The 27,063-nt window shown below is 47.5% G+C and overlaps 1 protein-coding gene across 1 annotated transcript in view; it reads right to left on the minus strand.

Moving 5' to 3' along the window:
- Positions 1–27,063, minus strand: part of DARS1 (aspartyl-tRNA synthetase 1) — a 390,822-nt gene that overhangs the window by 268,638 nt on the left and 95,121 nt on the right. The window contains exon 2 of the mRNA XM_078682456.1: positions 1,660–1,756. Within this exon, the coding sequence (XP_078538582.1) occupies positions 1,660–1,756 (97 nt within the window). The remainder of the gene's footprint in view (positions 1–1,659; positions 1,757–27,063) is intronic.

The raw sequence follows: 27,063 nt of genomic DNA on the forward strand, positions 1-27,063 counted from the left end.
GAGTCACATGGTGCTGGGCTAACCTGCCGCCGGGGATCGAACCGCGGTCCCCAGATTCCAGCGTCAGTCGCCCTGGCCGCGGCGCCACACCTCTCCCCGTAAATAACCCTTTATGGTTTGTACTTTGGACCCTGTCTTTTAAGGATTTTTCTATTTGTATTCTCTGAGCAAGATTTTAAAATTGTGTTATGGTGCTCATCTTTAATGACTCACACATAGCCCCAATCTATCAATCACCCCATTGACATCTTCAAGACTTGGTGCCAACTCAATGATGACATTTCATGAAGCTAAATAAATGCCTTATGTAGACTGTTGAAACTGAGATGTGGAAGCATGCATTCTTTCAATAATATGAGCTCTATCATGCTTATCATTTATGGGTGGAAAGCAGAACTTGTTTGAAGTTCACCATCTTTACCTTTCTGGAGGCAAAGTGTTTAGCATTACAACGCCAAGGATCGAATTAAACTCCCCTTTTCATTCTGTAACTCTGAAATAATTCCAATAGATACTCCACCCTAGTGAATCCGTGGAAAATAACGATATACTGCTAATTACAAGGAGAGTGTTTTCGTAATGCAAAAATTCAGAGTAATCATAGAAAAAAAGCAAGTGCTAATTCAACTGGGTCTCCAAAAAAAGATTCCAGAACATGTAGATGTGGTAGAAGGTTCTCAAGGGAACTCACAAACTGCACATATATGTATGCAAGAATCTGCCCGAATACAGAGAACAAATTAATAGCTCACACAATTCATGAGGAATCAACTCCGTTAGTAAGGAACACCTAGAGAAGGTCATCGTAGCACTTGGGTGGCGGGGAGTGTGAACTTGTTGAAATGACACCATCTTCCAAAACCCCCTCAAATCTATTTAGTGCTGTGAAGTGCAAGTTTTTCGTTTTATTATTGTTGGGGCACAGGGTGTCATATACCCAAAGACTTCCAGCGAGACACAAATACATGTCTCTGTTGTATATCAACTCTTTGTCCTGGGCACCCAGTTGCTGACGTGCTCTGGAACGTGCTTGTTGGAACTGGGTAACACTTTAATTTGACAATGCTTCCAGTAATGTATGAATTAAGAAGCTTTCATTCAAAAAAGCCTCTAAAAGCCCCAGATTTCACCGAACGTATTTGTAAAAAAAAAAAGTTACAAAAAATTAAAAAGCATGTTTTTTATAAAAATGTTTTTATCATTCTTCAGCTCTAATCCCTACACATCACACTTGATGGTATTATAGATGCTCTCAGAGCTGTTTTTATTTCCCAGATGATGGCAGGACTCGCATCCTATGCTCAACTTGCTGCTAAGAAAGGTTATTAATATAGCTATTCCAAGGAATGTCTTTAGTTCCCAATGTAGCTCTGTTAAAGAAAACTCGAAAATGTAAACAATTAAGGTACAGACAACATAGAAAGTAGGTTTAGAAAGTTCAGGGTTGACAGCTGGGACGTGACTGAGGCATAGAAAAACAAATCATGAATGGAATACAAAAAAGGTTTATTCATAAAAAGCATTAATTGTTTATGCTCCCTGTATAAAAAAAACCAGGAATTTAAGACAATATACCAATCAACTATGTAAACACATCTTTTCCTGTCTCAAACCTAGTCACAATGCAAGGGGTGGGACAATGCCATGGCAGTCACTGACCAGCTTGGCTTGTTTCTCTGCTTTCTTGGCTGCTTTCTCGGCTTCCTTCTGTTGTTTCTTGAGCGCTTTCTTGGACTGAGACTGCTCCTCCATCGCACTATAGGAGGAAGAAACAAGGCAGCTGTCAAGTGGTGTTATGAAGCCCTGAATATCACATTAATGGCGACCTCGCCACTTCCAGGTCTATTTATTCCACTTCCTCTGAGGAAGTTTTTAGTCAGTGGGAAACTCGCAGGTTTATTCACATCACCACAGCCACAATCATTCTCCTTTGTTTTGAGAGTCCATTACCCAGCTTACTTACAAACAACAACATATTTTTCAACGATATACCTTCCTGAACAACAGGAACCTGTGAAGGGAAATGCGTAGTTGCCGATAACAAACTAGGGACATCTCTTTTAACACCAATAGCCATACAATAAGAATCTATCTTCTCTCGATTAAGATTCCTGCGAGCTTGAAGCTGGTACTGAGCTGGGATTGGCTCCTTTTATGAATCTAGGGAGACATGCACTATGATCCCGGTTGCATGAAACTGTTTGACCCCTCATATATTAACATTAAACGGTTTGACCTCTGTTGAAGAGTAAGTTGTCAGCGATAAAAATACATCTACCATACAAGCCACATTCAAGAACAGCCTAGTGTCTTTTAAAAACAGGGATCTACTTCGTAGGCATGGCTTCTATTTAGGATTTTGTTAAATTATTAGGATCTAAATAAAAAGTTATACCATTTTTAACCACAGTAGAACAGAAAATCCTATATAAACTCTAATACAACTTGAGTGTACCTGTAAAAGATATGAAAATAATGCATTTAAAAGAGTTTAATGACTTATCTACCATCTTTGTTAACTTGGCTAGAGATTTCTATAAAAAATTATACAACCTTCAATTTCACTTTCCAGTTTTCTCTGCCAGCAAACAAGCTAGACTTTTTAATGCAGATTTGTTTTGTTAACCCAAAATCTTTGGTGGTTAGAGTCTCGGGTCATGTGATCATATCACGTAGCTGTATCTTCGGTAGAATAGTGTGAAATATGAACAGATGTAACTAGTTTTGAGAAAAGCCTACAAAATTGGGGTGCACATACACAACTTTCTTAATTTAAATCTTAGCTGGAAAAAGACAAAATACGATGCAGTTCAATATTCAGGGAGATGGTGCACATTATGCTTGAATTCGAGCTTCAAACAGGCCCCAAGTTACATTAACTTTCCGTTAGAATAATGAACACAGGAGTCACTCTAGGTATTATGTGAAGGCGATTTAAATCGGATTAGCATTGATTCAGATTGAATGCAATTTATATATTTTAGTTGAGTTGCAAAGATATATAAGAATTAGGCAGCTCCGCTATGTGAGGTATTTCAGAATTTTTATTATTAACTAGAGGATTATATGAAAAATTAGGCATTCAAATATGAAAGCAACTAATTACATAACCTTAGGCCCCAGGTGTACGGAAAACTATAGGAACTGTCCCAGTAAGGCATAGCGGAGGGGAGGCAGGAGAGAGCGGAGATATTGTGCATTGATCCTAATGAAATCGTTGCACGCTATTCAGATGGCCCGCGTAACCCTTCTGGGCTTCACCCTTTAATTGCTGGTAATATAGTCAAGTTTGAATAATTATTACTGGTTGTTCGTCACAAGAACAAAAAAGACATTTAATTACCTGTTCATTTCAGTAATAAACACAAAGATCCATATACAGTTATGTACGTGTTTGTATCATCTTCCATATGAAGTCAATTAATTATTGATGGAATCCCAACCATGTAACCACAACCAGTTTAGAGCTGTGTTTTTTCCCGGGAACCAGGTATCTAGATTGTCGAGATTACAAATACTTAATTTCTATAATAAAACGTAAACTGAATTGGAAATAACAGTATGGCCTTCATTCTGAGCGAGATTCATTTTCTGTGCTGCAATACTGCCCTGGGGTAAATCTGATAGCCCCCCTTGTAGGTTTACCCCTTGTGTTTTTGTTTTTTACTGGCACATGCCTAGTTTTTGAGGTCAAAGGTGGGGGAAGATGTGTTGGTGGAAAACCGCGATGTGCAGTAACTGTCCACATTTAGGAATCCGGATTAGGCCCCTATGACAGTATGCACAATCCACAGGATCTACCATGCCACAGAGGATGAAGACGTATGTGCTACGTTTTTTTTTAGAAAAAAGCTACTCTATGCTCCTGTTCCAAATTAAGTCAAAACCGCAGCTCACTAGGTACGAAAGCAAATGTAAATCATTTGAAAAGTAGACGACATTGGCAATAATAAAGAAATCATATTCAAATGTCAAGATACAACATTACCGTATCGCAGTGCCCCTTGCCTTTTTTCATAATTTCTCTCACACACTGACTCGCTCTGTTAGCTGAGAAATTCAGAGTGTACCACACACTTGTACAAACACGAGTATACTGTAGACTTAAGGGGATGTTCACGCTTCTGCTGGCAGGAACTCTCATGTACAAAGCACATATGTATGGTATGGGGTGTTGATCAAGCCACCAGGGATTTGTACACGGTATGAGCAGGGTGAGAAAGTTCCCACTTTGATCAGTGAGTGAGAGCCAGTGATTGAAAGTCTGAGAAGCGGTTTATGGTGTGTGCTACCAATGTTGCCTCAGCACCTCGAAGAAAAACAACCAACATGCAGAAGGTGACAGAGAACTAAGAGGTTAGCAGAAAACAGAAGATGGCTCATGAAGCATCTCGTATTTGGTGCCATTTCTATACCCAAGGTGATCATCCCCTAATTGGACAAAGGATAAAAGAAAGAACCAGTTCATGCGGATGTCCACCTCTATATAAAACAGTCAATACCCACATTTTGTTTGCTTGCAAGTGCCCCCAATTTTGGCAAATAAGGAAAGTGAGGCACACGGTGAAAAAGTGATCTCTCCAGGGACAAACAAAATGTACATCATCTCTGGAATCATGGATGAGAACTCTACATCTAGGGTTTGTCAACTGCTGAGAATGCATAACTGAAATTATGCAGCCTGACTCTTTAGTAATGGGAGAGGGGGATTTTGTGCCTGGTGTTTTGGTTCTTTTGGGAAGTTCAGTCATTATATAAGCTCTGGGAACCCCAGCCTTCATCAACACCCTGGAAACATTGCGTTTCAGGAGCGCTCTGGAAACCTGTGGCTGCTGCCAAACGTCAGCTTCCGCCAGCCCCTAGGAACCGGTCTTCAGCAAAGCTCTGGCACATCAGGCTTCAGTCAAGCTCTAGGAACCCTGCCCATCATCCAAGCTATGTGAACCACCAGCATCCCTTCCAGCATCCCTTCAAACATTTCAAATCTAGGCAAACAAATAGCATCCCAGTTTTTAAATTATCGTATTTTTAAATCTGTAAATATTTTCTTCAGTGGGCGCAAGTTCTAGCTGCAAAACAGAGCTCACCCATCACGTGCCACTTCTATTCCTGTTGCGTGTCACACACATACACATTTGGTGCATTTCACCAAACATAATAATCCTTGTGCAAACTTCTTGTTGACATATTTCTCTGTTTATTCTGCACGAAACAAACATTAGTAACTAGCTAGTACTTGGAGTTCTACTATTTCATGATTTGGACCCCTATATTATGAATATGGTGTGTTAGTATCACAACACTTTAAACAGATAACATCAGCTAGAGAATAGATAGAATGCAATTACGAGATTTACTTCTCATAATAGAAGAACGACTGATGACCATTATAACTCTGCCAAAGCAGAGGGTTGGTCGCCCGAGGGTGTGTTAGGCACAAGGGCCTGCCCAGAGGAATCTAGTGGATTAAAGGCTGAATGACAGCAATTTGACATGAACACAATTTTTTTTATTGAGTACAGAATAAACAAAAATATGCCAAGGAGAAAACTGCAGGAGAATTTTTTTAATCAAATTACATTCTGTGCGCGTATAGACATTTTACCTAGTGAGTGCAGCACGGTAGCTGTGATAGAATATTGCAGACTGAGTAAACATTTTGCTTCAGACAAAGCTCAGTGAAGAGTCCGCTTGAGCCAGGAACAGGAGGCTACAGACACTGTCTGGGAACCTCCGCCTTGAGCTAAACACTGGGAATCTCAGGGTTCTGCACTACAGCACACATACATCCCTGTCATGCAGAGAACAATGCCGCTACCACAAAATGGGACCATCAGCTGGACGCCATACGCAGAACCAGCATGTTTTCAGGCTGTCACGAATGGGATTCAAAAGCAGAAGGCAAATTTGGGCCTGGCAAGCTGCTCGTTTTTATTTTTGAACCATACATTCGAGGCAAAAAAAAGAGATACCCAATATCGTACAGCCTAGTATCGAAACATTTCAGATAATATTGCATTTCTGTTTTATTCTCGACTGGAGCTTTAGAATACAACGCATTTTCGGTCTGCAGATCATTTTGCATTCAGAAATGCATTTGATCATCCTTTTTCCTCAAATTATATTTGCAAGCTCTAGTGTTAAGGATTCGCATCAAACATGGCTTCCTGATGAAGGCCCAAAGCCGAAACGCGTGTAGGATTTGATCAATCTTACCCACGAAGATATTGTTTGTTTTCTCAGATTGAAACAGAGGCTACATTCTAATTGGTGGAACCTCATCCTTAATAAATTGTTATATATTCCACACAAGACCACAATTTGAATCATGTGTAACATCAACCATTATCCATTTGAAATGTAACGATTGGAGAAATTGTGTTTTTTTCGTTAATCATATTTGTAACTAAATAGAGTATGAGTGTGGAAGAGTTTGGGTAGGATTTGGTTAAAATGAAACAAAACTAATGCAATGAAATGAGATGCACCGCATTCAATTTTGGAATATAAAAAATGAAATACAATATTTTATTTTTTAAACAAAAATATTTATTGTGTTGAATAAAAATTTAAATATTTTTGTATAATATCGGCATCTGGTGTATGTCACATTGATGGAGTAATTACTCAGGTCCACTTAGTATTTAAATTCCTAAATGTTTTGTATTCAAATGCAGAGAACAATGAACCGTACAAAGATCCTCACACATTCAACACTTTAATCAGTAAATAGCTTTACACTGCATTCGGTGCCTCCTAGACTAAATAATACTGACCACCTCCATTTCTGCTGAGAAAGTCATTGCTGTGCAGGTCCTCCCAAGCACTACACAAGTATCTCCGAGTATCATTGTAAACTTCAGAAAATCAGGTAAGGAGGGCGTGAGGGTGTGTATTTCGGCCCGTCTCTCACTCGCAGTGATGCAGTGCGTTGGCAAATAGAGAACTCTTTCTGCCATCTGTGTAATAACCTACATTGAGATGTTTAGACTGACAGGAGAGGGACGTCCATGGTGCAGTCCAGAGAAAGAAGACTCAAACACAAGCGGGAGCAATTAACTAGTTCATGTCAGGCGTGGACATTCAGGGCTTTGCTGAATGCAGAGGTTCCCAAGCACGGCCATGGGTCGAAGGTTGGTTAAAGCTTGCGGTTCCCAGTGCCAGGCCAAGCTGAAGTGCATGTGGTGGTTTCACTGGAAGTACTTGCAGAACCAACAATGCATGTAAAGACAGGCAAGCACAAGTTTGCATTTGTAAGAAGTAGCCGATGGAGGGAGATCTTGACTGGGTGTGAGTGTTTGATTGGTTCAGATGCTCCGTCCATCACCACCCCCTTTTGTACCACTTTGGCCGCCATAAGTGTGGCAGGGTATGCTCAGACGTGAGTCCCTTGCTCACTTTTCCACTGGATTCAAGCAAGCCGGGCTGAAGACGGCTGGAATGCCAGAAACCGGTCCTCGGTAGCTTGTTTCCGGTCCAGAGAAGGCATGGCTTGGCAGTTCGGGCTGGACTGTTCCCATGAGGCACAGGGTCAGACTGATTTGCATATAGCCATGTCTGAACTGGGGTGGCAGAGTGGGCTAAAGAACGGTGATGGATCAAACCCAGAACTTTTGACTGGGTGAGAGTGTTTGATTGGTTCAGATGCTCCGTCCAAAACCACCCCATTTTGTGCCGATGGAGGGAGAGTCAGAGGAAAGTAAAATAGCTCCTCATGGACTGCAAAGCATTCACTCAACTGGAGGCGGTAGCTCAGGTCCAAATAGCCCCAATATGTGAAAGAGAAACACTCCTCTGGGCCATGACGTGACTGACAAAGTGTCAAGCCAGTGGCTGAAAGAGGCTATTTAAAAAAAAAAAAGCCAATGGTTGAAATAGAAGGGCCCACCGTGTGTATATCTGAAACAACAGGTCAGTTAAAACATCTACGGTGTCAAACTCAGACCTAAAAAAAGAGAACGAGTCAGCGGAGATTAGTGGGAAAGCTTGAAAGGACAAATGGTAGAGGCCAGGATCCCCAGTGGTTTGCAGGTAATCCTGAAATCATTCAGAAAGGTAGCCACAGTGGCAACTCAGTTTAAAATAATCCAGGGCCTTCCTCAGACTTATCCTGAAAGAGATCAGAGGTTCGAGGCGCCAAGAGAGCTTTCAATTAAAAAAAAATTGATTCCTCAGTAAGATTAAAAAAAGGCTTGTTTTTCTAAAGTACATCATATTAATCGAGTATTTAAGACTGAACAAAACTCTTTATAAAACCACGAGGTCAGTAAAAAGCCACACAATTATTGTCCACGTGACACCCCTTAACAGTTGCAAACTTTGGAAAGGCTCAGTTTTCTATCCAGTTTTGCTCAGACTTCAATACACAGGCTGCACAACTCAAGTGACAATTGGGGCAGACCACGTGAACGAAAACGTTGAGATTCTGAGCATTGAAAAACTAGGAATCATATTTAGTGAGGTTGAAATGTACAGAAAGAGCATTTTTATTATTCGATGTTTATCTCTCAAAAGCAGCCAATCCCTTACAAGCAGCGAACAGCTGCTGCGCGCTCATATTCCACAGCAAAGAAATAATGTGCTCCTTCACTGGCACAGCAAAGAAAGGACTAAGCGGAAACTCTACGTTTTACACGGAGTTTTATTGGATTTTTCTTTTTTTAAATAAATGGCCCACTACGAGAGCACTAAATATCAGCACTTCTAATTACAGTTTATCGTTTAACACTCTGGGAAACGTGCCCAACTGAGCGGCAGCCAAATGTTCTCGTTGATGCAGCGAAGACAAAATCTGGCAGGAGTTTGTTCAGAGTCTCAACTCACTCAGCCTCGATGTCTTCTACAGACACCAGTTCTGCTTAACAGTTGTCTGTGCACTGAAACCAGAAAAAGAGAATCCCCACTTGGAACCTGGAAAACAATAGCATCGCAGAGTAAATTAATCTGCATTAGCAAAAACACGGTCCATCAACAACACAATATGCCCCAATGTCAGTGAGAGGAGGTTTTCTGAATAAAACGGGTCTTGCTTTTCCTTAAAGTTGAATGGACCTTGGATTTGAGTAAACAACGTCCTACATCCACCAAAGTGCAACAGCCCTTTCCTGTAGTCGCGGTGATTCAGGCTGCGGGATGATGCGGGCGCAGAAACGGCTAAGTTTAGCCCGGGCAGACAGAAGGGTTCCTGGAGGAAACTCACCGCATCCTGAGAACAACAGCTGAACCGAAATCCCATAAGTCAGGAGAAGAATGACACAATTACCCTAACAGGTGGCTGCCTTCGAGGCAGATTTCAAGGCCTGGCTGCTTTGTGCACCTGCTCCAAGCCAATTACTCTTGAGGTTTTGCGCAGGCCGTGAATCAGACAAAGATGGAGGTTCCTTTACCCTGACATATCACTGGCATGTTGACAAGACGGGCAGCTTGTTTTCCTCAGGATTCAGGCCTTTCTTCTGAACGTGGGGAGATAAGGAAGTGGACAGGCTGCCACTGACACTCAACAGCAGAAGATTGAGCCATTTGCGTTCATGCTACATTACAATTATTTTGTGCACACGCGTTTAATACCACACCCTTCTCCATAGGTGTGAGTGCAGCATGCGGTTGTCACCTAGCTCTGGTAAGGTAACACTGCTCCCAATATTCTAAAGCGAGCAGCAGCAGCCGGGGAGGAAGGTCGTACCATGAGAGACAGAGATGAAGGCCAGAAAGCCACATTCTCGAATAGGATGAAACTGCTGCAACACTAGCTCCTGCTATGGTTCTACTATGAGCATCTACCTATTATGGCGTCACGGTCGTATTCAGATGTGCACCCCTGCTACACGGGAAACCACATTTTTACGTTAAAGGTAAACTGATATCAGAAGAGTATCATCCCCCTAAAGGCCAGGGGGAGGAAATGTTTTTCTTCTATTTACCAAAGTCTGAAATAGGGGAGAGGGAGAGAAGTGGGAATTTGAGCTGATTATTGGCGCAAGAGCTAGTGATTGAAAGGATGCCAAAGTCAGCAACAGACAGGCAACTACAAATGAAAGCAAAATAAAACAAAAACACAACGGTGCTTTGAATGGACACAAAGACCTACAACTCAAACGCGAAACAACAATCACCACAACAGCAGGACTTAAAGCACTAATCAGAAGACATGCAGTCATCCATGCACAAAACAACTCACAAAGGCATCCACAGACAATACACAAGAAGGTGGAAAGGTAGTGGATCAATGCACACTCTGACCAATAGACAAAGAGACCAACAGGCATACAGTATGACTGCGTAATAACAACCAACAAAGTCAGCTATGCACATGGACCACAACACCACCAGGCACCAATGTATACATAGAGAAACAAACACCTAGGTACACACACCAAGATACATGATTGTGTCCACACACGACCAATAGTCCCTGAATCACATAGAGAAACAGGCATTTAGGTACCAATGACACAGTGACGATCATGGTCACAAATTAGCAGACATAAGACACCCGTACAAACAGAATAAAAATTCAGGTCCTCACTTACATAAGACCTAATGGAACCCAGGAAACAGACCAATAAACATAGTTGAAACATGTACTTGTGCACCAGGAGGCAAAATTGAACACAGCCAATACTTACACAGGCACTCACACACACCGAGGTACATATCTATATACGCAGGAAAAGCACATAACCCGTCACTGATTGCACACACAGGAACACATAGATAGTCAGACTGACAAATAAGGATGGAAGGAGAAACTTATGATAGCCGAATGCATGTTTCATTTGTGCTATAGTCGTTCAACCTCCATGTCTACTCAAAAGTTAAAGAAAATTAGAGGTCCAATCAAATTCATTTTTATCCTTGTCCTGTTTAGTACGGAGATTCATAAATCTATGCAGTACTATTTTTATTTTGATTGAAAACAAAGATCTTGGTTTCAACCATTGAACCAAGTAAGGTGGGGAGCTAATAGCGAACACGTGTTTCCGACCTTTGCGGCGCCCAGGCCTGGGGCTCTCTCAAGGAAGCAAGTTAAACGATTCTAGTCAAAGTCTCAGTCATCGCATGGCTAGCACTCCAAGACACACGCACAGGTTCGATCCTGGAGATCCTCACCCCTTGGAGCTATTATATACGCACAACATGAAATCCTCAACGCATTGTTCACTTACTACTCCTTAATATATATGCTGCACCCCCTTACCCACACACAGACTGTTTTGAAACTTTCCTGGCTCAGCGCTCCCTTCCTCGTTCCTAACAGTTCTCAGCAAGGACCCGGATGAACATGTGGATGTTCCAGAGATTAAACAAGCCATCCGGACCCCAGCTGTCAATAAAGCTCCAGGCCTTGATGGTCAACCACTGGAGTACTACAGTGTCTTTAGCACACTACTGACACCCAGACTGATTGAAGTATACAATGAAGCACTGCGGACTGGGAAATTGCCCCATACTTGTGGGAATACATCCTGATATCCATACTGAAATCTGATAGCGACCCAACCCTCCCAGCATCCTATGGGGCGATCGCAATGCTAGGTATGGAATAGAAGATCCTAGGGAAGGTCTTGGCTTAGAGGTATGCTGGGCCGGAGTGGGGGGGGAGGGATCAGAAGCAGCCACGGGCCCTTTGGGAGGAATCAGAAGCAGCGACGGGCCGGGGTGGGTGGAATCAGAAGCAGAGACGGGCCGGGGTGGGTGGGTGTGTGGGAGGAATCGGAAGCAGCGACAGGCCGGGGTGGGTGATTTGGAATCAGAAGCAGCGACGGGCCTTGGAATCAGAAGCAGCGACAGGCCGTGGTGGGTGGGTGGGTGGAATCAGAAGCAGCGACGGGCCGGGGTGGGTGGGTGGATTTGGAATCAGAAGGTGCGACGGGCCAGGAATCAGAAGCAGCGACGGGCCAGGGTGGGCGGGAGGGAGGGATCAGAAGCAGCGACGGGCCAGGGTGGGCAGGAGGGAGGGATGAGAAGCAGCAACGGGCCGGGGTGGGTGGGTGGATTTGTAATCAGAAGCTGCGACGGGCCAGGAATCAGTAGCAACGACGGGCCCTCAGAGGCAACGACGGGCCGGGGTGGGTGGGTGGCAGGAATCAGAAGTAGCAACGGGACGGGGTGGGTGGGGGGATGTAGAAGCAGCGACGGGCCGTGGTGGGTGGGAATAGAAGCAGCCCGGGCCGGGGCGGGTGGGAGGGATAAGAAGCAGCCCGGGCCGGGGCGGGTGGGAGGGATAAGAAGCAGCCCGGGCCGGGGCAGGTGGGAGGGATAAGAAGCGGGCCGGGGCGGGTGGGAGGGATAAGAAGCAGCCCGGGCCGGGGGGGGTGGGAGGGATAAGAAGCAGCCCGGGCCGGGGGGGGTGGGAGGGATAAGAAGCAGCCCGGGCCGGGGCGGGTGGGAGGGATAAGAAGCAGCCCGGGCCGGGGCGGGTGGGAGGGATAAGAAGCAGCCCGGGCCGGGGCGGGTGGGAGGGATAAGAAGCAGCCCGGGCCGGGGCGGGTGGGAGGGATAAGAAGCAGCCCGGGCCGGGGCGGGTGGGGTGGGAGGGATAAGAAGCAGCCCGGGCCGGGGCGGGTGGGAGGGATAAGAAGCAGCCCGGGCCGGGGCGGGTGGGAGGGATAAGAAGCAGCCCGGGCCGGGGCGGGTGGGAGGGATAAGAAGCAGCCCGGGCCGGGGCGGGTGGGTGGGAGGGATAAGAAGCAGCCCGGGCCGGGGCGGGTGGGTGGGAGGGATAAGAAGCAGCCCGGGCCGGGGCGGGTGGGTGGGAGGGATAAGAAGCAGCCCGGGCCGGGGCGGGTGGGTGGGAGGGATAAGAAGCAGCCCGGGCCGGGGCGGGTGGGTGGGAGGGATAAGAAGCAGCCCGGGCCGGGGCGGGTGGGTGGGAGGGATAAGAAGCAGCCCGGCCCTTAGGGATAAGAAGCAGCCCGGGCCGGGGCGGGTGGGAGGGAGGGATAAGAAGCAGCCCGGGCCGGGGCGGGTGGGAGGGAGGGATAAGAAGCAGCCCGGGCCGGGGCGGGTGGGAGGGATAAGAAGCAGCCCGGGCCGGGGCGGGTGGGAGGGATAAGAAGCAGCCCGGGCCGGGGTGGGTGGGAGGGATAAGAAGCAGCCCGGGCCGGGGCGGGTGGGAGGGATAAGAAGCAGCCCGGGCCGGGGCGGGTGGGAGGGATAAGAAGCAGCCCGGGCCGGGGCGGGTGGGAGGGATAAGAAGCAGCCCGGGCCGGGGCGGGTGGGAGGGATAAGAAGCAGCCCGGGCCAGGGCGGCCACGGACCGGGTGGGTGGGAGGGATAAGATGCACCCCGGACCGGGTGGGTGGGAGGGATATGAAGCAACACGGACCGGGTGGGTGGGAGGGATAAGAAGCAACACGGACCGGGTGGGTGGGAGGGATAAGAAGTAACACGGACCGGGTGGGTGGGAGGGATAAGAAGTAAGAAGTAACACGGACCGGGTGGGTGGGAGGGATAAGAAGTAACACGGACCGGGTGGGTGGGATAAGATGCAACACGGACCGGGTGGGAGGGATAAGAAGCACCACGGACCGGGCGGGTGGGAGGGATAAGAAGCACCACGGACCGGGCGGGTGGGAGGGATAAGAAGCAGCCCGGACCGGGTGGGAGGGATAAGATGCAACACGGACTGGGTGGGAGGAATAAGAAGTCCCACGGACCTGGCGGGTGGGAGGTATAAGAAGCAACACGGACTGAGGCTGGAGGTGTAAGTAGCAACACGGACTGGGGCTGACAGGAGGTATAAGAAGCAACACGGACCTGAACGAAGCAACACAGACTGGGACAGGTGGGAGGGAGGTATAAGAAGTAACATGGACCTGGGCGGGTGGGATCAAAAAGATGCAACATGAACCTGGGCGGGTGGGAGGGGAAAGAAGCAATTGTACGTGGGTGGGAGGGAAAGAAGCAATTGGACCTGGGCGGGTGGGAGAGAGGGAGGGAAAAGAAGCAACATGGACCTGGGCAGGTGGTAGGAAAGAAGCAATATGGATCAGGGTGGGTGGGAGGGAAAAGAAGCAATGTAATGCACACTTTCACTGGGAACCCACTTGGTTCTCTTCTGGTAAATTCGTAAACAATAATAGTCCATTCACTGGTTAATCTCGTTTCAAAACTTTCATGTTTATTGATTTCATTTCATCTTTTAATTACTGCGAATCCTTTTGTATCCATGACATTTCATGTTAACATTTCCCATTTACCCAATGCATTTCGGGTCTATGGTGACCCTTCTTCCGGGGTCTCGGTGCAGGCAGGTCACTTCTGCAGGACGCCTCTCTTTCTGAATGATGTTATGAAGGTTACCAGTGAATGGACTATTATTGTTTACGAATTTACCAGAAGAGAACCAAGTGGGTTCCCAGTGAAAGTGTGCATTACATTACCACTTAGACAACGGGATGGCCCGCTGACTCCCAATTTTTCCAAATTTCGTAAAGTGTTTTCAGACTAAACACTAGGTGAATGTTGCACAACAACGAACGGGTTAATTAAGAAGAAGAAAAAACAAAAAATTAGAGTGCTGGATGGACTCAATAAAGTTTTAGGGAAAAGAAGCAACACAGACCCTATAAGCAGCACCAAGGACTGAGGCGGGTGGGATGGATAAGAACCAACACGGTCCGGATGGATTGGAAGTTAAAAGAAGCAACACAGACCTCTATCAAACAACATTGACCAGTGGGAGGGATAAGAGGCAACATGGACCGGGTAGCAGGATGAGAAGCAGCACGAACCAGAAAAGAAGCAACATGGACGGGTGACAGGGTAAAAGAAGCAACATGGACAGCATGGTTTGAATAAAACAAAATAGGACCTCAATCACAGCGCTAGCAGCAAAAGGACATTAATCAATCTGACGCGCGCAGTACTAGTCTGTGCTCCTGCAAAATGAAGAGGAAATTAAGCTAGCTCATGGTGCCCAGTTAGAAGGCAGCAGATAAGTATAACAATGAAACCCTCAAATGGAAAGCAATGGGCAGCCTCCAAGCCCCTTATTCAAAACAAGAGCTCTCGCAAGCAAGAACGCATACGCTAGCACATATTCACTCTCGTAGAAAAGACCTAAAAATAACAATGAAGAAAAAGTTTCCTTTCTGTAGAGACAGTGGTCCTGGGACCGCCTTACCAACCATGGCGGTCTGACCAGCACCACCCATCCACTGTATTAAGAGTGTGGTGGTAGGACCGCCACCTCTTCCAGGATTAAGGATCCCACTGCTGTAGCGGTCTGCAAAGGGCCCGAATATGCTGGAAATGCCTGGTGGACTGCAAATGCGTTTAACCAACTCCTTCTAGCTCTGTGTGAGTTAAGTTAGCGCCATTTTGTCTTTAGCTGCCATTTTGTAGTATGATCGAAAGTAAGCTTTTGTCTCATCCAACTGTCTGCCTCAGCGAAAAGCTGCTACGAGTTATTTTTGTTCATCGTATTCAAGGTTGATTCCTAATGTACTGATGAATAGCTTATTCTGCCTTCGCATGCCTTTCCTCTACCTACCTGCCCCCACACTAGAGCGTTGAACTTGAACGTTGAACATGGCAACCTTGAAAATATGATTACATGTGCCCGTTCTGCAGGTGGTAGCTCAATCTTCTGTACCTCCTTTGTTCATCAGTGCCCGAGCTGAAAAATTCCAGTCTGGGCGGGTCTTTAAAATGTATATTATGTTTTACCAAGTGTGGTGAAGTCAGTCCTCTCAGTAGCATCTAAGGAGGCTAGTCTGACTGGACTCAGCTTAAGCGGCATTTACTAATTGAAAAAAATCTTGGTTTGTATTCTCTACTGTCGCATCGACTCTTCATTTCTTAGAAGGCTGAGAGGTGGTCGTGAGTGACCCGGGTGGCCCTAATCGGGTCAGTTGGCTCCCGGACAGGGACCCCATCGGGCTGACCCATCTTCGCCCGCGGACGGGTGAGGAGGACGGGGCCACGTCGGGTCAGTAAGGGGGATTGGGGATCCTTGCACGATAGAGCTTAGTACTCGCAGCTGCCCGCCTGATCGGGCGGGGCCTCGCCCAGCGGTCATCCTGGCTGGGGTCCTGAAAGGCAAAACCCTTGGATCTGAGCATTTGGTCCGAAGAGTCGGCAGTGGAGAATAACTTTGTTCGACCTGTGTTCACCAGGTGAGTTTGTCTTGATTCTGTGGACACTCTGCCAGGCAACATAATGAGTTTTGCTTACTCTTGAAAATGCATGGCCCTTGAGCCGGTCTCTGTAGGAGGCAAAATAATACACCCAAACAACCATTAACATGATTGAAATGACATCAAGACAGTGGCTGAAAGGGCCAATGATTGAAGGTGGCTTACCCACAGCCTACTATCCATATACTGTATGCAACAGGTCTGCAGTCAGCTGTGCTGGAAATGAAGCCATAAAAACGATTACAATAATAATATAAAAACAAGCACTGGCAAAGGCAATAGGTTTCGCCTAAGCGAGATCTATTGACTTTATCTATTTTGTTTTAGTCATGTTCCACAGCAGCACAGGCCGGTGGGCAATGGCATAAAGTAAAGAAAAAAAGCACTATGATGCAGCCTGCATTGACAGAATCATGGTGCTTTTTATTTTCTTCAAACCATGTTGCAGAGCAGGCCAATATGTCTAAAAATGTTTGGAGGCAAGCAACACAAGAGAGGGGAGGGTGGAGAGATGGAACAGGAACTACGGACAGCAGGCGGTGGAAGCAAAACCAGTGAGGTGTGCAGGAGGAGAGACAGCAAAGGACAGCAGGGTGGTCTAGGGGAGAAAAGCAACAGGGAAACAACAACGGGGAGCTGCAGGGGAGCAAGAAAATGACATCAAAGGGGAGACCATTAAGTAAATAAAAATAAAACAAGCATTGGCATAGCCAATAGGTCTCGCTTGTGGGACCTTATAAGTATTTTGTTTTGCAGCACAATATCCTTGTAACTAAATACTTATAAGGTCCTACAAGCGAGACCTATTGGCTATGCCAATGCTTGTTATGAGAAGATACGAAAGTGTACTGAAGCTGGTAATTGTGCGCCGTGCTCGGCGCAGCTTAATTAGCCTCTCACACTAGACTGAGCCACAGATCAAAGGTAACCTAGGAACGGGGTTCCTGCTCGGTGCAGCTGTGCTTCGAGGAAAGCAATTAATTACAGCCGAGTTTCGAGCAAAATGAGCATTACTGGGCTCACATGTCAAGGATGTGAAGTGATACAGCAAGCTTAACTGTCAGCGGTGCTTCGATGAGCAACTACTTATAAGTGATGTAAATTACATGCTTGTTTGTAATGTAAGGAAATAAACGTGTGCGTTAGTGTTCAGAAAGCACGAGGCAGAAACCTACAAATCAGGACAGTGAGTGGCATGGAAGCTACAGAGCGTGAAAGGAAGGCAGAGAAGGGGAGGGGGAGGAGAAATGCGAGACGGCGGGCAGGGGAGCGGCGAAAATGACTAATTAGGGGAGGAGAAGCCGCAGAGCGCACGCTGGGCGAAGCCCTTTGATGTGCTGTGCGGCAAATGGAGGGAGGCTGATGCGCGTTCATGTTTGAACACGTGGTTCACATGAACTGCAGGAAAACGCCATGAAAACGCCAGCAAAAAGCTGGTGGTTTCATGATGTTTTCGCTGCTTGAATTCTCGCTCCGCTCGATGCGCATGAGCGCATCGATAGGCCGCGAGACCTAAAAAGTACTTGGAGGAGCAAGTAGCAAGTGGAAGAACACTGCCAGCAATCACGAAGCTGTGATAGGTTCCTGCTCCATGGTAGGAACAGAAGTGCCGGAAGAAAGCAAGAGGAGACAAGCAGCCGGGAGAAAGAAGGTATGACCATAAAGAAGCGAGGAAACCAGAGTGACGTGGATGCCAACCAATGTTAAGTATTGGGCGGGCTCTAAGCTTGTTTTAAGCTTTTTTGCACATGGTCTCAGGCGAAATCTAATGAATCTTTAATTGATGGTGAAAGAGAGCTTGCTTTCTTCCGAATAGCATAAATGGTGTGCGCGAGCTAACCCGCAGGTGCCAGTGTAGGGCACAAATCTTTATTATTGAAAACCATAAAAAGGTATAGTTACCAGAACGGGGACTGGTAGCTTTAACCTTGAAACTCAGTAAGTACATTTGACAGGCTGGCTTGCTGAATTAATAATGTGTTTTGCCTTAAGTAATTGACAAACTTAAAGATACGTTAAATATGATTTTAACAAAAATCTGTAATCTTGGCGAACTGTCTCAGAATATATAGACTACATATACCTGCCTGTCAGTAACCAATTCACAGCTCTTCAAAACATTAGTGCGCACAGAGTGAGATCAAGATACGAGGCCACCTTGAAAACCTAGGGACATTTTGGGTACTTTTCTCCATCATACCAAGAGTGCCAAGTCCTTGAGGCGGCAAAGAAAAAGGGCCCTGCCCCTATGAACAGCTCAAGATTCTTGGCACTAAGGCCCAATCTTCGCAAGCTTGAGTTCCGTTATGTATTGTTGGATCCAGCAATTATGATCACTATCATTTATGGACGAACAATGGAATATGACGAAGTGGATGACACTGAGAAATTCCTAACCATGACAGAATCAACAGAAATGCAATTACCCCAAGAAGGATCTCAACCAAAACCGAACTCATTTGAGGGGTGAGATACAGAGTATAATTGTTAACACAAAGGCTTACTCAGGGACAATAGACCTACTCACCTGCTGCGCATGTTCTACAAACCCATATAGGACCAATATAGGTGCTGTTATCCAAATTAAGAGGGGGAGCAGGACGCCGGCTGGCCTGGGATTCAAAAGACTTCAGTAAATGTATGTGCCAGGTACCCACCAAAAGGAATGTAGGTGTTACAGTAATTCATAAAGGAATTCACACAGTTATCCCAACCAGTGATACTCCAGTCTCTCCTCCTGTACAATGGCACAAGGTCAGCAGACTTTTGAACAACATTGTTATACTACTTTGCAGTTTGATTGCTAGGAAGGGGAATCCCAACAGAATAGTAAAGCTATACAGAGTATCACTGCCTTGCAAAATACTTAGTGCCCTACCAACTGGAAGGGAGTATAGCAGCTGTATATTTAATGTGAGTACACACCACCAGTCTAACGCTATAGCTTGTCATTTTTTTGTATGCACTTTATACATTTTTGGCACCAAGATCATGTCCTCAAAACCTGTTAGAGGTATCCCGTCACATGAATGGATTGTACCACTCCATTAAAAAAATGCCCTTAATTTAAAAAATGTTTTTTAATCTAAAACCATGATGTTGCCCATTTTGTTTTAGCAGAGCGTAAAAAATGTCAACATGACTGGGTTTGGAAAGTTATTTCTGCAGGTACTCCCGGGGGAGGGAACAAGCCAAATAAATACCCAATTGAAATGGGTGGCTATCTAATACACAAAGGTTTACCAGCAGTAGTATGGAGTACATGGGTGGATAAGGATGGTCGATTTGTATTCGCAAAACTGAAAATACAAGAGAGAACCCTGATGTTTGATTTGATCAATGCCACAGTGGGTAATAAAACAGACTTCTCCTCTTCTTTACCTAGAATGATACCCACTTCTGGGGGAAAAAGACATTAAATAGGCAGTGACTGGAACATAGTATCTGACCAAACTCTATATCACTTAGGTAGCCCGGATAATGCTCATAAGGGGAACAGACTTCTAATATAAGACATGAAGACTGACCATGCCTTAACAGAACCATAGATACTGATGAACCATAGATACTGATGAACCCACGAGAAAAAGAATACACATTTACTATGGCGTGCACATGGTATTAGGATTCAAACAGATTTGGTTTTAGTCTCCACGGGAATACTTAGAAGAACTCTGTTATCCACAATAGTAGCCAGCACAGCCTCACACAGGCCTTAGCCTTATGCCTCCAACACCAAAGGAAAAGGAAAACCTACGCTCTTTTTTGCAGGCATATATGGAAAATAATGAGGAAACAGCTTCAGCAACTCATTTTCTATGGCTAGCTGGAAAGGCTCGACTTAGAGGTGAAATAATGAGTTGTGGCAACACTCGTACGACAACCGAAAAATGAGAACAAGCATTTTCAATGCAATAGGTCTCGCATTAGGACAGTTTGAGATATTGGTATTGTAAATTACAAATTTTTTATTTATGTTTTGTTTTTGAAAATCGCGAAATTAATAGCTTTGTCATTTACAATGCCAGTAGTTATAACTTTCGCAAATGGGACACTTACAGCATTTGTAATGCAATATGTGTTGTATTTACGTGACTTATATGTATTGATATTACAAATAACAATGGCCTTTAATTTTTTTTAAATAATTAATACTTAAATAAAAGTGATTGTAATTTATAATGGCAATTGCTTAAACTTTTTTAAATGACTTTTGTGAAGTTTATGTTCAGTGTATTTTAATGTGACGAAAATCCAAGAACATAAGTGAAATATTAACATATTTTTGTTACATTTGTAATAAAGCTTGAAACATTGAGAGAACATATTTGAACCAGTTGTTGAACAGTTGCACAGATTGATGCTGTGGTGCCACTGAGTGATGTGAGGTGAGAGGGTGAGAAGGTGTGAGGGTGAGGGGGTGTGAAAGTGAGGGGGTGTGAAAGTGAGGGTTGTGAGGGTGTGTGAGGGTGAGGGTGTGTGAGGGTGGGTGAGGGGGTGTGAGGGTGTGTGAGGGTGAGGGGGTGTGAGGGTGGGTGAGGGGTGTGAGGGTGTGTGAGGGTGGGTGAGGGTGGGTGAGGGGGTGTGAGGGTGGGTGAGGGGGGGTGAGGGGGTGTGAGGGGGTGTGTGGGGGTGAGGGGGTGTGTGGGGGTGTGTGGGGGGTGAGGGTGTGTGGGGGGCGAGGGGGTGTGGGGGGTGAGGGTGTGTGGGGGGTGAGGGTGTGTGGGGGTGAGGGTGTGTGGGGGTGTGAGGGTGTGTGGGGGTGTGAGGGAGTGTGAGGGAGTGTGGGGGTGTGAGGGAGTGTGGGGGGTGTGAGGGTGAGGGGCTATGTGAGGGTGAGGGGGTGTGTGAGGGTGAGGGGGTGTGTGAGGGTGAGGGGGTGTGTGAGGGTGAGGGGGTGTGTGAGGGTGAGGGGGTGTGTGAGGGTGAGGGGGTGTGTGAGGGTGAGGGGGTGTGTGAGGGTGAGGGGGGGTGTGAGGGTGAGGGGGTGTGAGGGTGAGGGGGTGTGAGGGTGAGGGGGTGTGAGGGTGAGGGGGTGTGAGGGTGAGGGGGGTGAGGGGGTGTGAGGGGGTGGGTGAGGGGGTGTGAGGGGGTGGGTGAGGGGGTGTGAGGGGGTGGGTGAGGGGGTGTGAGGGGGTGGGTGAGGGGGTGTGAGGGGGTGTGAGGGTGTGAGGGTGTGTGAGGGTGAGGGGGTGTGAGGGTGAGGGGGTGTGAGGGTGAGGGGGTGTGAGGGGGTGTGAGGGTGGGGGGGTGTTTGGGAGTGTGGGGGTGAGGGTGTTTGGGGTGTGAGGGGGATGGGGTGTGAGGGGGAGGGGGTGTGAGGGGGAGGGGGTGTGAGGGGGAGGGGGTGTGAGGGGGAGGGGGTGTGTGAGGGGGTGTGTGAGGGGGTGTGTGAGGGGGTGTGTGAGGGGGTGTGTGAGGGGGTGTGTGAGGGGGTGTGTGAGGGGGTGTGTGAGGGTGAGGTGTGTGAGGGGGGGTGTGAGGGGAGGGGGGTGAGGGGGTGTGAGACTGAGGGTGTGTGAGAGTGAGGGGGTGTGAGGGTGAGGGGGTGTGAGGGTGAGGGGGTGTGGGGGCTGAGGGGTGAGGGGATGTGAGGGGGTGAGGGGGTGTGAGGGGGTGAGGGGGTGTGAGGGGGGGTGAGGGGGTGTGAGGGGGTGTGAGGGGGTGTGAGGGTGTGAGGGGGTGTGAGGGTGTGAGGGGGTGTGAGGGGGAGGGGGAGGGTGAGGGGGTGTGTGAGGGTGAGGGGGTGTGTGAGGGTGAGGGGGTGTGAGGGTGAGGGGGTGTGAGGGTGAGGGGGTGTGAGGGTGAGGGGGTGTGAGGGTGAGGGGGTGTGAGGGTGAGGGGGTGTGAGGGTGAGGGAGGGTGAGAGGGGTGAGGGGGGGTGAGGGGGTGTGAGGGGGGGTGAGGGGGTGTGAGGGTGAGGGTGTGTGAGGGTGAGGGTGTGTGAGGGTGAGGGGTTGTGAGGGTGAGGGTGTGTGAGGGTGAGGGGTTGTGAGGGTGAGGGGGTGTGAGGGTGAGGGGGTGTGAGGGTGAGGGGGTGTGAGGGTGAGGGGGTGTGAGGGTGAGGGGGTGTGAGGGTGAAGGGGTGTGAGGGTGAAGGGGTGTGAGGGTGGGGGGTGAGGGGTGTGGGGGGGTGAGGGGTGTGGGGGGTGTTTGGGAGTGTGGGGGTGAGGGTGTTTGGGGGTGTGAGGGGGAGGGGGGTGAGGGTGAGGGGGTGTGAGTGTGAGGGGCTGTGTGAGGGAGTGTGTGAGGGGGTGTGTGAGGGGGTGTGTGAGGTTGAGGTGTGTGAGGGGGTGTGTGAGGGGGAGGGGGGTGAGGGGGTGTGAGACTGAGGGTGTGTGAGAGTGAGGGGGTGTGAGGGTGAGGGGGTGTGGGGTCTGAGGGGGTGAGGGGGTGTGAGGGGTTGTGAGGGGGTGAGGGGGTGAGGGGGTGTGAGGGGGTGTGAGGGTGAGGGGGTGTGAGGGTGAGGGGGTGTGAGGGTGAGGGGGTGTGAGGGTGAGGGGGTGTGAGGGTGAGGGAATGTGGGGATGTGAGGGTGAGGGGTGTGAGGGTGAGGGGGTGGGGGAGGGTGAGGGGATGTGAGGGTGAGGGGATGTGAGGGTGAGGGGATGTGAGGGTGAGGGGGTGTGAGGGTGAGGAGGGGTGAGGGTGTGTGTGGGTGGGGGTGAGAGGGTTGTGGGGGTGAGAGGGTTGTGAGGGTGAGGGGGGCTTCAAGACCAACCAGCCTTGGGAACTGGTGCGCCAGCATTAAATACCAGTAGGCCTCGATCTTCAAAACAGAGTTTTGGCAACTGCACTCAGCACTGTGGACTAATTACTCTGACCTATCTGCCTTACTTCAAGTGCATTATATCATGGCACTGTTAATAAGACATACAAGGTATCCGCCGCATTTGTGACCGTAATCCACCCGTCAGACTTCTAATCATGCCCTGAGCTTGTGTAGTGCCTGCAGCACTTTGGACTGTAGCCCTTACTGTGATGTCGCCAGGGTGCCATTGGCCCAAATGCAAACAAGGGCATTCAACTCAACACAACGCCAGCTTCTTACATGAACAAATGACACAAATAGGTTACTGAAGCACGCAAACAGCACAGAAGAAACCTACAAATCCCATATGAGACGAGCCACCACGTTAGAAGGGGAAGTGGTAGCTTTCAGATGCTTTTACACATAACAAGACTTACCCTGTGAGTCCGGAGAGGTTTGAACATGCACTGAAGGAGGGCAGTAACAAACATAAGCCGGAAGAAGGGGGTGGGGGATGCTTTGAAACACACACACACACACGCTACCTTGCCCTTTTCGGATGTAAATAAGTTAATTTATAAAACAAATCGAAATGCTTTTCAAATATATAGCGCACACCTTTACTAAACAAGGCCAGCTGCAGGCGGGGGGGGGGGGGGGGCATGCACTTCTCAGTGCCTCAGAGCTGAAAGGGGGGCGAAGCGCTAGATCTGCGCCTCGCCTGGAGGGTACAGGCGAGGACGGCTGAGCACAGGCGGAGTCATGAGGGCAAGTCAGATCTATCCTTCAAGGGTAGAATCGAGGCTGGTAGGGCTGGGGCATAGTCGGTGCTATGTGAGGCTGCGACCGAGTCGGCTGGGGCACAGTCATTGGTCGTGTGAGGCTGGGGCAAAGCCAGTAGGCATGCACGGCCGGTCGGGGTGAACGCAGTCAGATGGGCCCTCCTCCGGTTCCAGACGCCAAGGTTAGGAATTTAGGAGTGATTTTTGATAGCAAGTTATCCTTTGGATATCATGTTAACAAGGTGGTCTCTGCGGCGTTCTTCATGCTGAAAAAGATAAAAAAACTTCTGCCGTATTTACCAGCATCAGCAGGAAAAACACTGATTACTACCTTAGTGTTTTCCAAGCTTGATTATGGAAATGCTCTCTTTTTCAACACGCATAAATGCATCCTGAACAAGCTTCAATCTGTCCAAAATATGGCAGCACGGATACTGCTCAACATACCCAGACGCCACTCCACTTCGGCAGCCATACGTCAGCTCCATTGGCTAAGAGTGGAGAGCAGGATCAAATTCAAAGCTTTGTGCATTGCCTATAAGGCCATCCATCAGACTGGACCGAAGTTCCTAAAGGAGGCATTTCAGGTGTACATTCCTAAAAAGAACCTACGATCAGCAGCAAGCTATCAACTGTCTGTACCCCGCACAAGAACGGCAACATGGGGTGACAGACGATTTTTGGTAGCAACTCCAATATTGTGGAACTCACTCCCCTTAGACATTAAAACTGCGCCAACCCTGATTAGCTTCCGCAAGGCTCTGAAGACCTGGCTCTTCAATCAATAATATTATTAATATTAACCATCTGCCAAAAAGAGCCTATAGCCTCTTTCTTATAATATCGTGTCCTGACCTCTGTATCTTGGAGTATCTCATTGCGCCTAGACACCTCAGGGTAGTAGTGCGCATTAAAAATTCCATAAATAAATAAATAAATAAACGCGCAAGGGGGGGCGGGAGTGAGCGTGGAGGAATGGTGAACTCGCTATCTAACCGAAGAAGCGGCACAGAGGAAAACTAGAGAGATGGCAACACAGCATAGCATTTGAGGAGCAAGGCTACTGTAAACAAGCACGGTAGGCTTTCACTTTCGTCCAGAAAAAAAAAAGAACAAGGAACATGGCACTGCACGGCACCCTGCACTGCTGCATCTGGGGGCTGCTGGCCCTGCTGCCCGTCTGCTCCGGCGGCACTGAAGGTGAGTGCGAGCCAGAGGTGGTGCATGTCAGCTCAGCCAAGTACTTTGATTTGCAGGGGAGGGATGTGTAGGAGGAGGGAGAGGGGACAGAAGGGTGAAAGGGATGTGCCTGCGCCTAACAAATATGAATGTGCTTGTGTAAAGCGCTATGAAACCTTTGGGTCGAACTCGCGCTGTATAATCTGCAAAAACACATAAAAAGTTAGGGCGTCTTACATGAGCAGATCTGAGCGCGTGCAGAGGAGGCGCCTTCATACAAAAGAGACATTAATAAAGAGGCGCGGCTGTGAAAGGATCGATGGTGACACGGCCGCGAGACGCGCTCTGTGGTGGGGAGGGGCAGTTGTGAGAGGCGCCATGAGGAAAGGCAGGAAAAGCAGATGGCCGCGCGAGCACGCGCACGTGCACTGAAGCTTGTAGCCACTGCCAGCCAGCAAACGTGGGTAGCACTTTTGAGCTCCCATTTTACTTAAAGTCGAGCAAACAGCGCATTCGCTGTTATAGGCGCGACCTAAAAAGCGAGTAAGGGAAGAAGGGGCGAGTGGCGGTGAGACCCGCTCTGTGGAGGAGGATGGGCGAGTAAGATAGAGGCAGAGATTGAGCCAGCGATGTGGAGGGGGCTGGGGATGGGCGGCTGGGGAGGGCCTAGACACTGTGAGGGAGGAGGGGGTTGGAGACGCAAGACACGGCCAGACCAACGCAAGAGCAGGGAAAGACAATGTATAGGGAGAGAAGGGCATTCCTTTGAAGTCTGATGAGGGGGAGCGGCAGCTTTGAAGTCTGATGCGAGGCACAGACAAATGGTGGTGTGACGTGGCTGGTTTGTGCACATGCCTGTCACATGAACTGTGGCTAATCCGCAGTTTTGGTAGAGTTTTCGAACCGCTTACTAGAATCTCGACAAACAAGCATTGCTAAAGCAATGCTTTAGGTCGAGACCTAAAAAACAGACTGGAGAGACTAGTCCAGCAACTCCATTTAGATTATATTACTTCTCATACACTATGTTCATTACCAATGCGAAATATGACCTGAACATGACATACACTGCTAGAGTGAGAAGGCTAGGAGACTCTTGCTGGCGTAACTCTAGGTGGTCCAAACATTCAGAAGAATACCCGTTACACGAGCCGACACAAACTGATAACTGACCATTCCGACATTACAGATGAATTTGCCTCTCATAAGACACTGTATTCAACCTAGGTTCCTCGTGATGACAGGGGTAAGAGCATTTTGTGCAAAACCTCCAGCTGCCTTTCCTCACAGGTGAACAAATGGAGACCTTGAGGGCAGGAATCTCGAAGGAAGAAATAACAGCAGCTATAGATGGACTGGCTACAAATAAAGCACATGGAAAGGATGACCAACGCAGAGAAGTTTATAAGATCAATATATCAATTATAGTCCTATTATTGCATAATGTATTTCTGGAAGTATCCGAATTAAATACATTCTTTGATGTATATAATAGGGACATAGTAGCAATCATTCTTAAACCTAGTAGAGATACTCTAAAATGTGCAAATTAGAGGCCTGTTTGTCGCATAAATTCTGACAAGAAGACCTTAGCTTAGGCAAAACATTGGCCAATTGGCTTTAAAAAGTTTATTCCATAGCTAATCCATAAAGCAAAAGTGGGTTTTGTACTGGGCTGGTCCTCTGCAAATCACTTACGAACCTAACACTCGCACTTTTTTTCGGCAAACACAAAAAGACTATGATGAATAACTCATGAAATAACATAGCTCTACCAAAATACCTTTGCCCTAAACTGACATATATGGATGGACCATATATGAACCGTTATAAAGATGTATGCAGCTTTGATTGGAAGCATCTTCATGGAAAACTCCACTGAGGTGTGACAATGTTGGGAGGGGAGAGTAACATCACAGTTCTTAGACAAAGAGTGGGATGAGTCAGTGACAAATCATGACATAAGTATACAAGATGGACGGCTGAAAATCAGCTACATTAAAATTGTCCACTGGTGGCACTGATTGGCATCCAAGCTTCAACAGGCAAAAGTGTGTCGGGAATAACGCTGCTGGAGATGTCATGTATTGGACTGTGATATAGTTCATATTCTTTGAGAATATAAGACCTGGACAAGATACTGGGTCTCAATATAGAAAGGCTTTTAAGGGTAGTGTAGAATTCACAGCCCAAATAGCTTTTTACATAA

The sequence above is a fragment of the Lissotriton helveticus genome, chromosome 3_1, assembly GCF_964261635.1.
Source record: "Lissotriton helveticus chromosome 3_1, aLisHel1.1, whole genome shotgun sequence".
Lineage (NCBI taxonomy): Eukaryota > Metazoa > Chordata > Amphibia > Caudata > Salamandridae > Lissotriton > Lissotriton helveticus.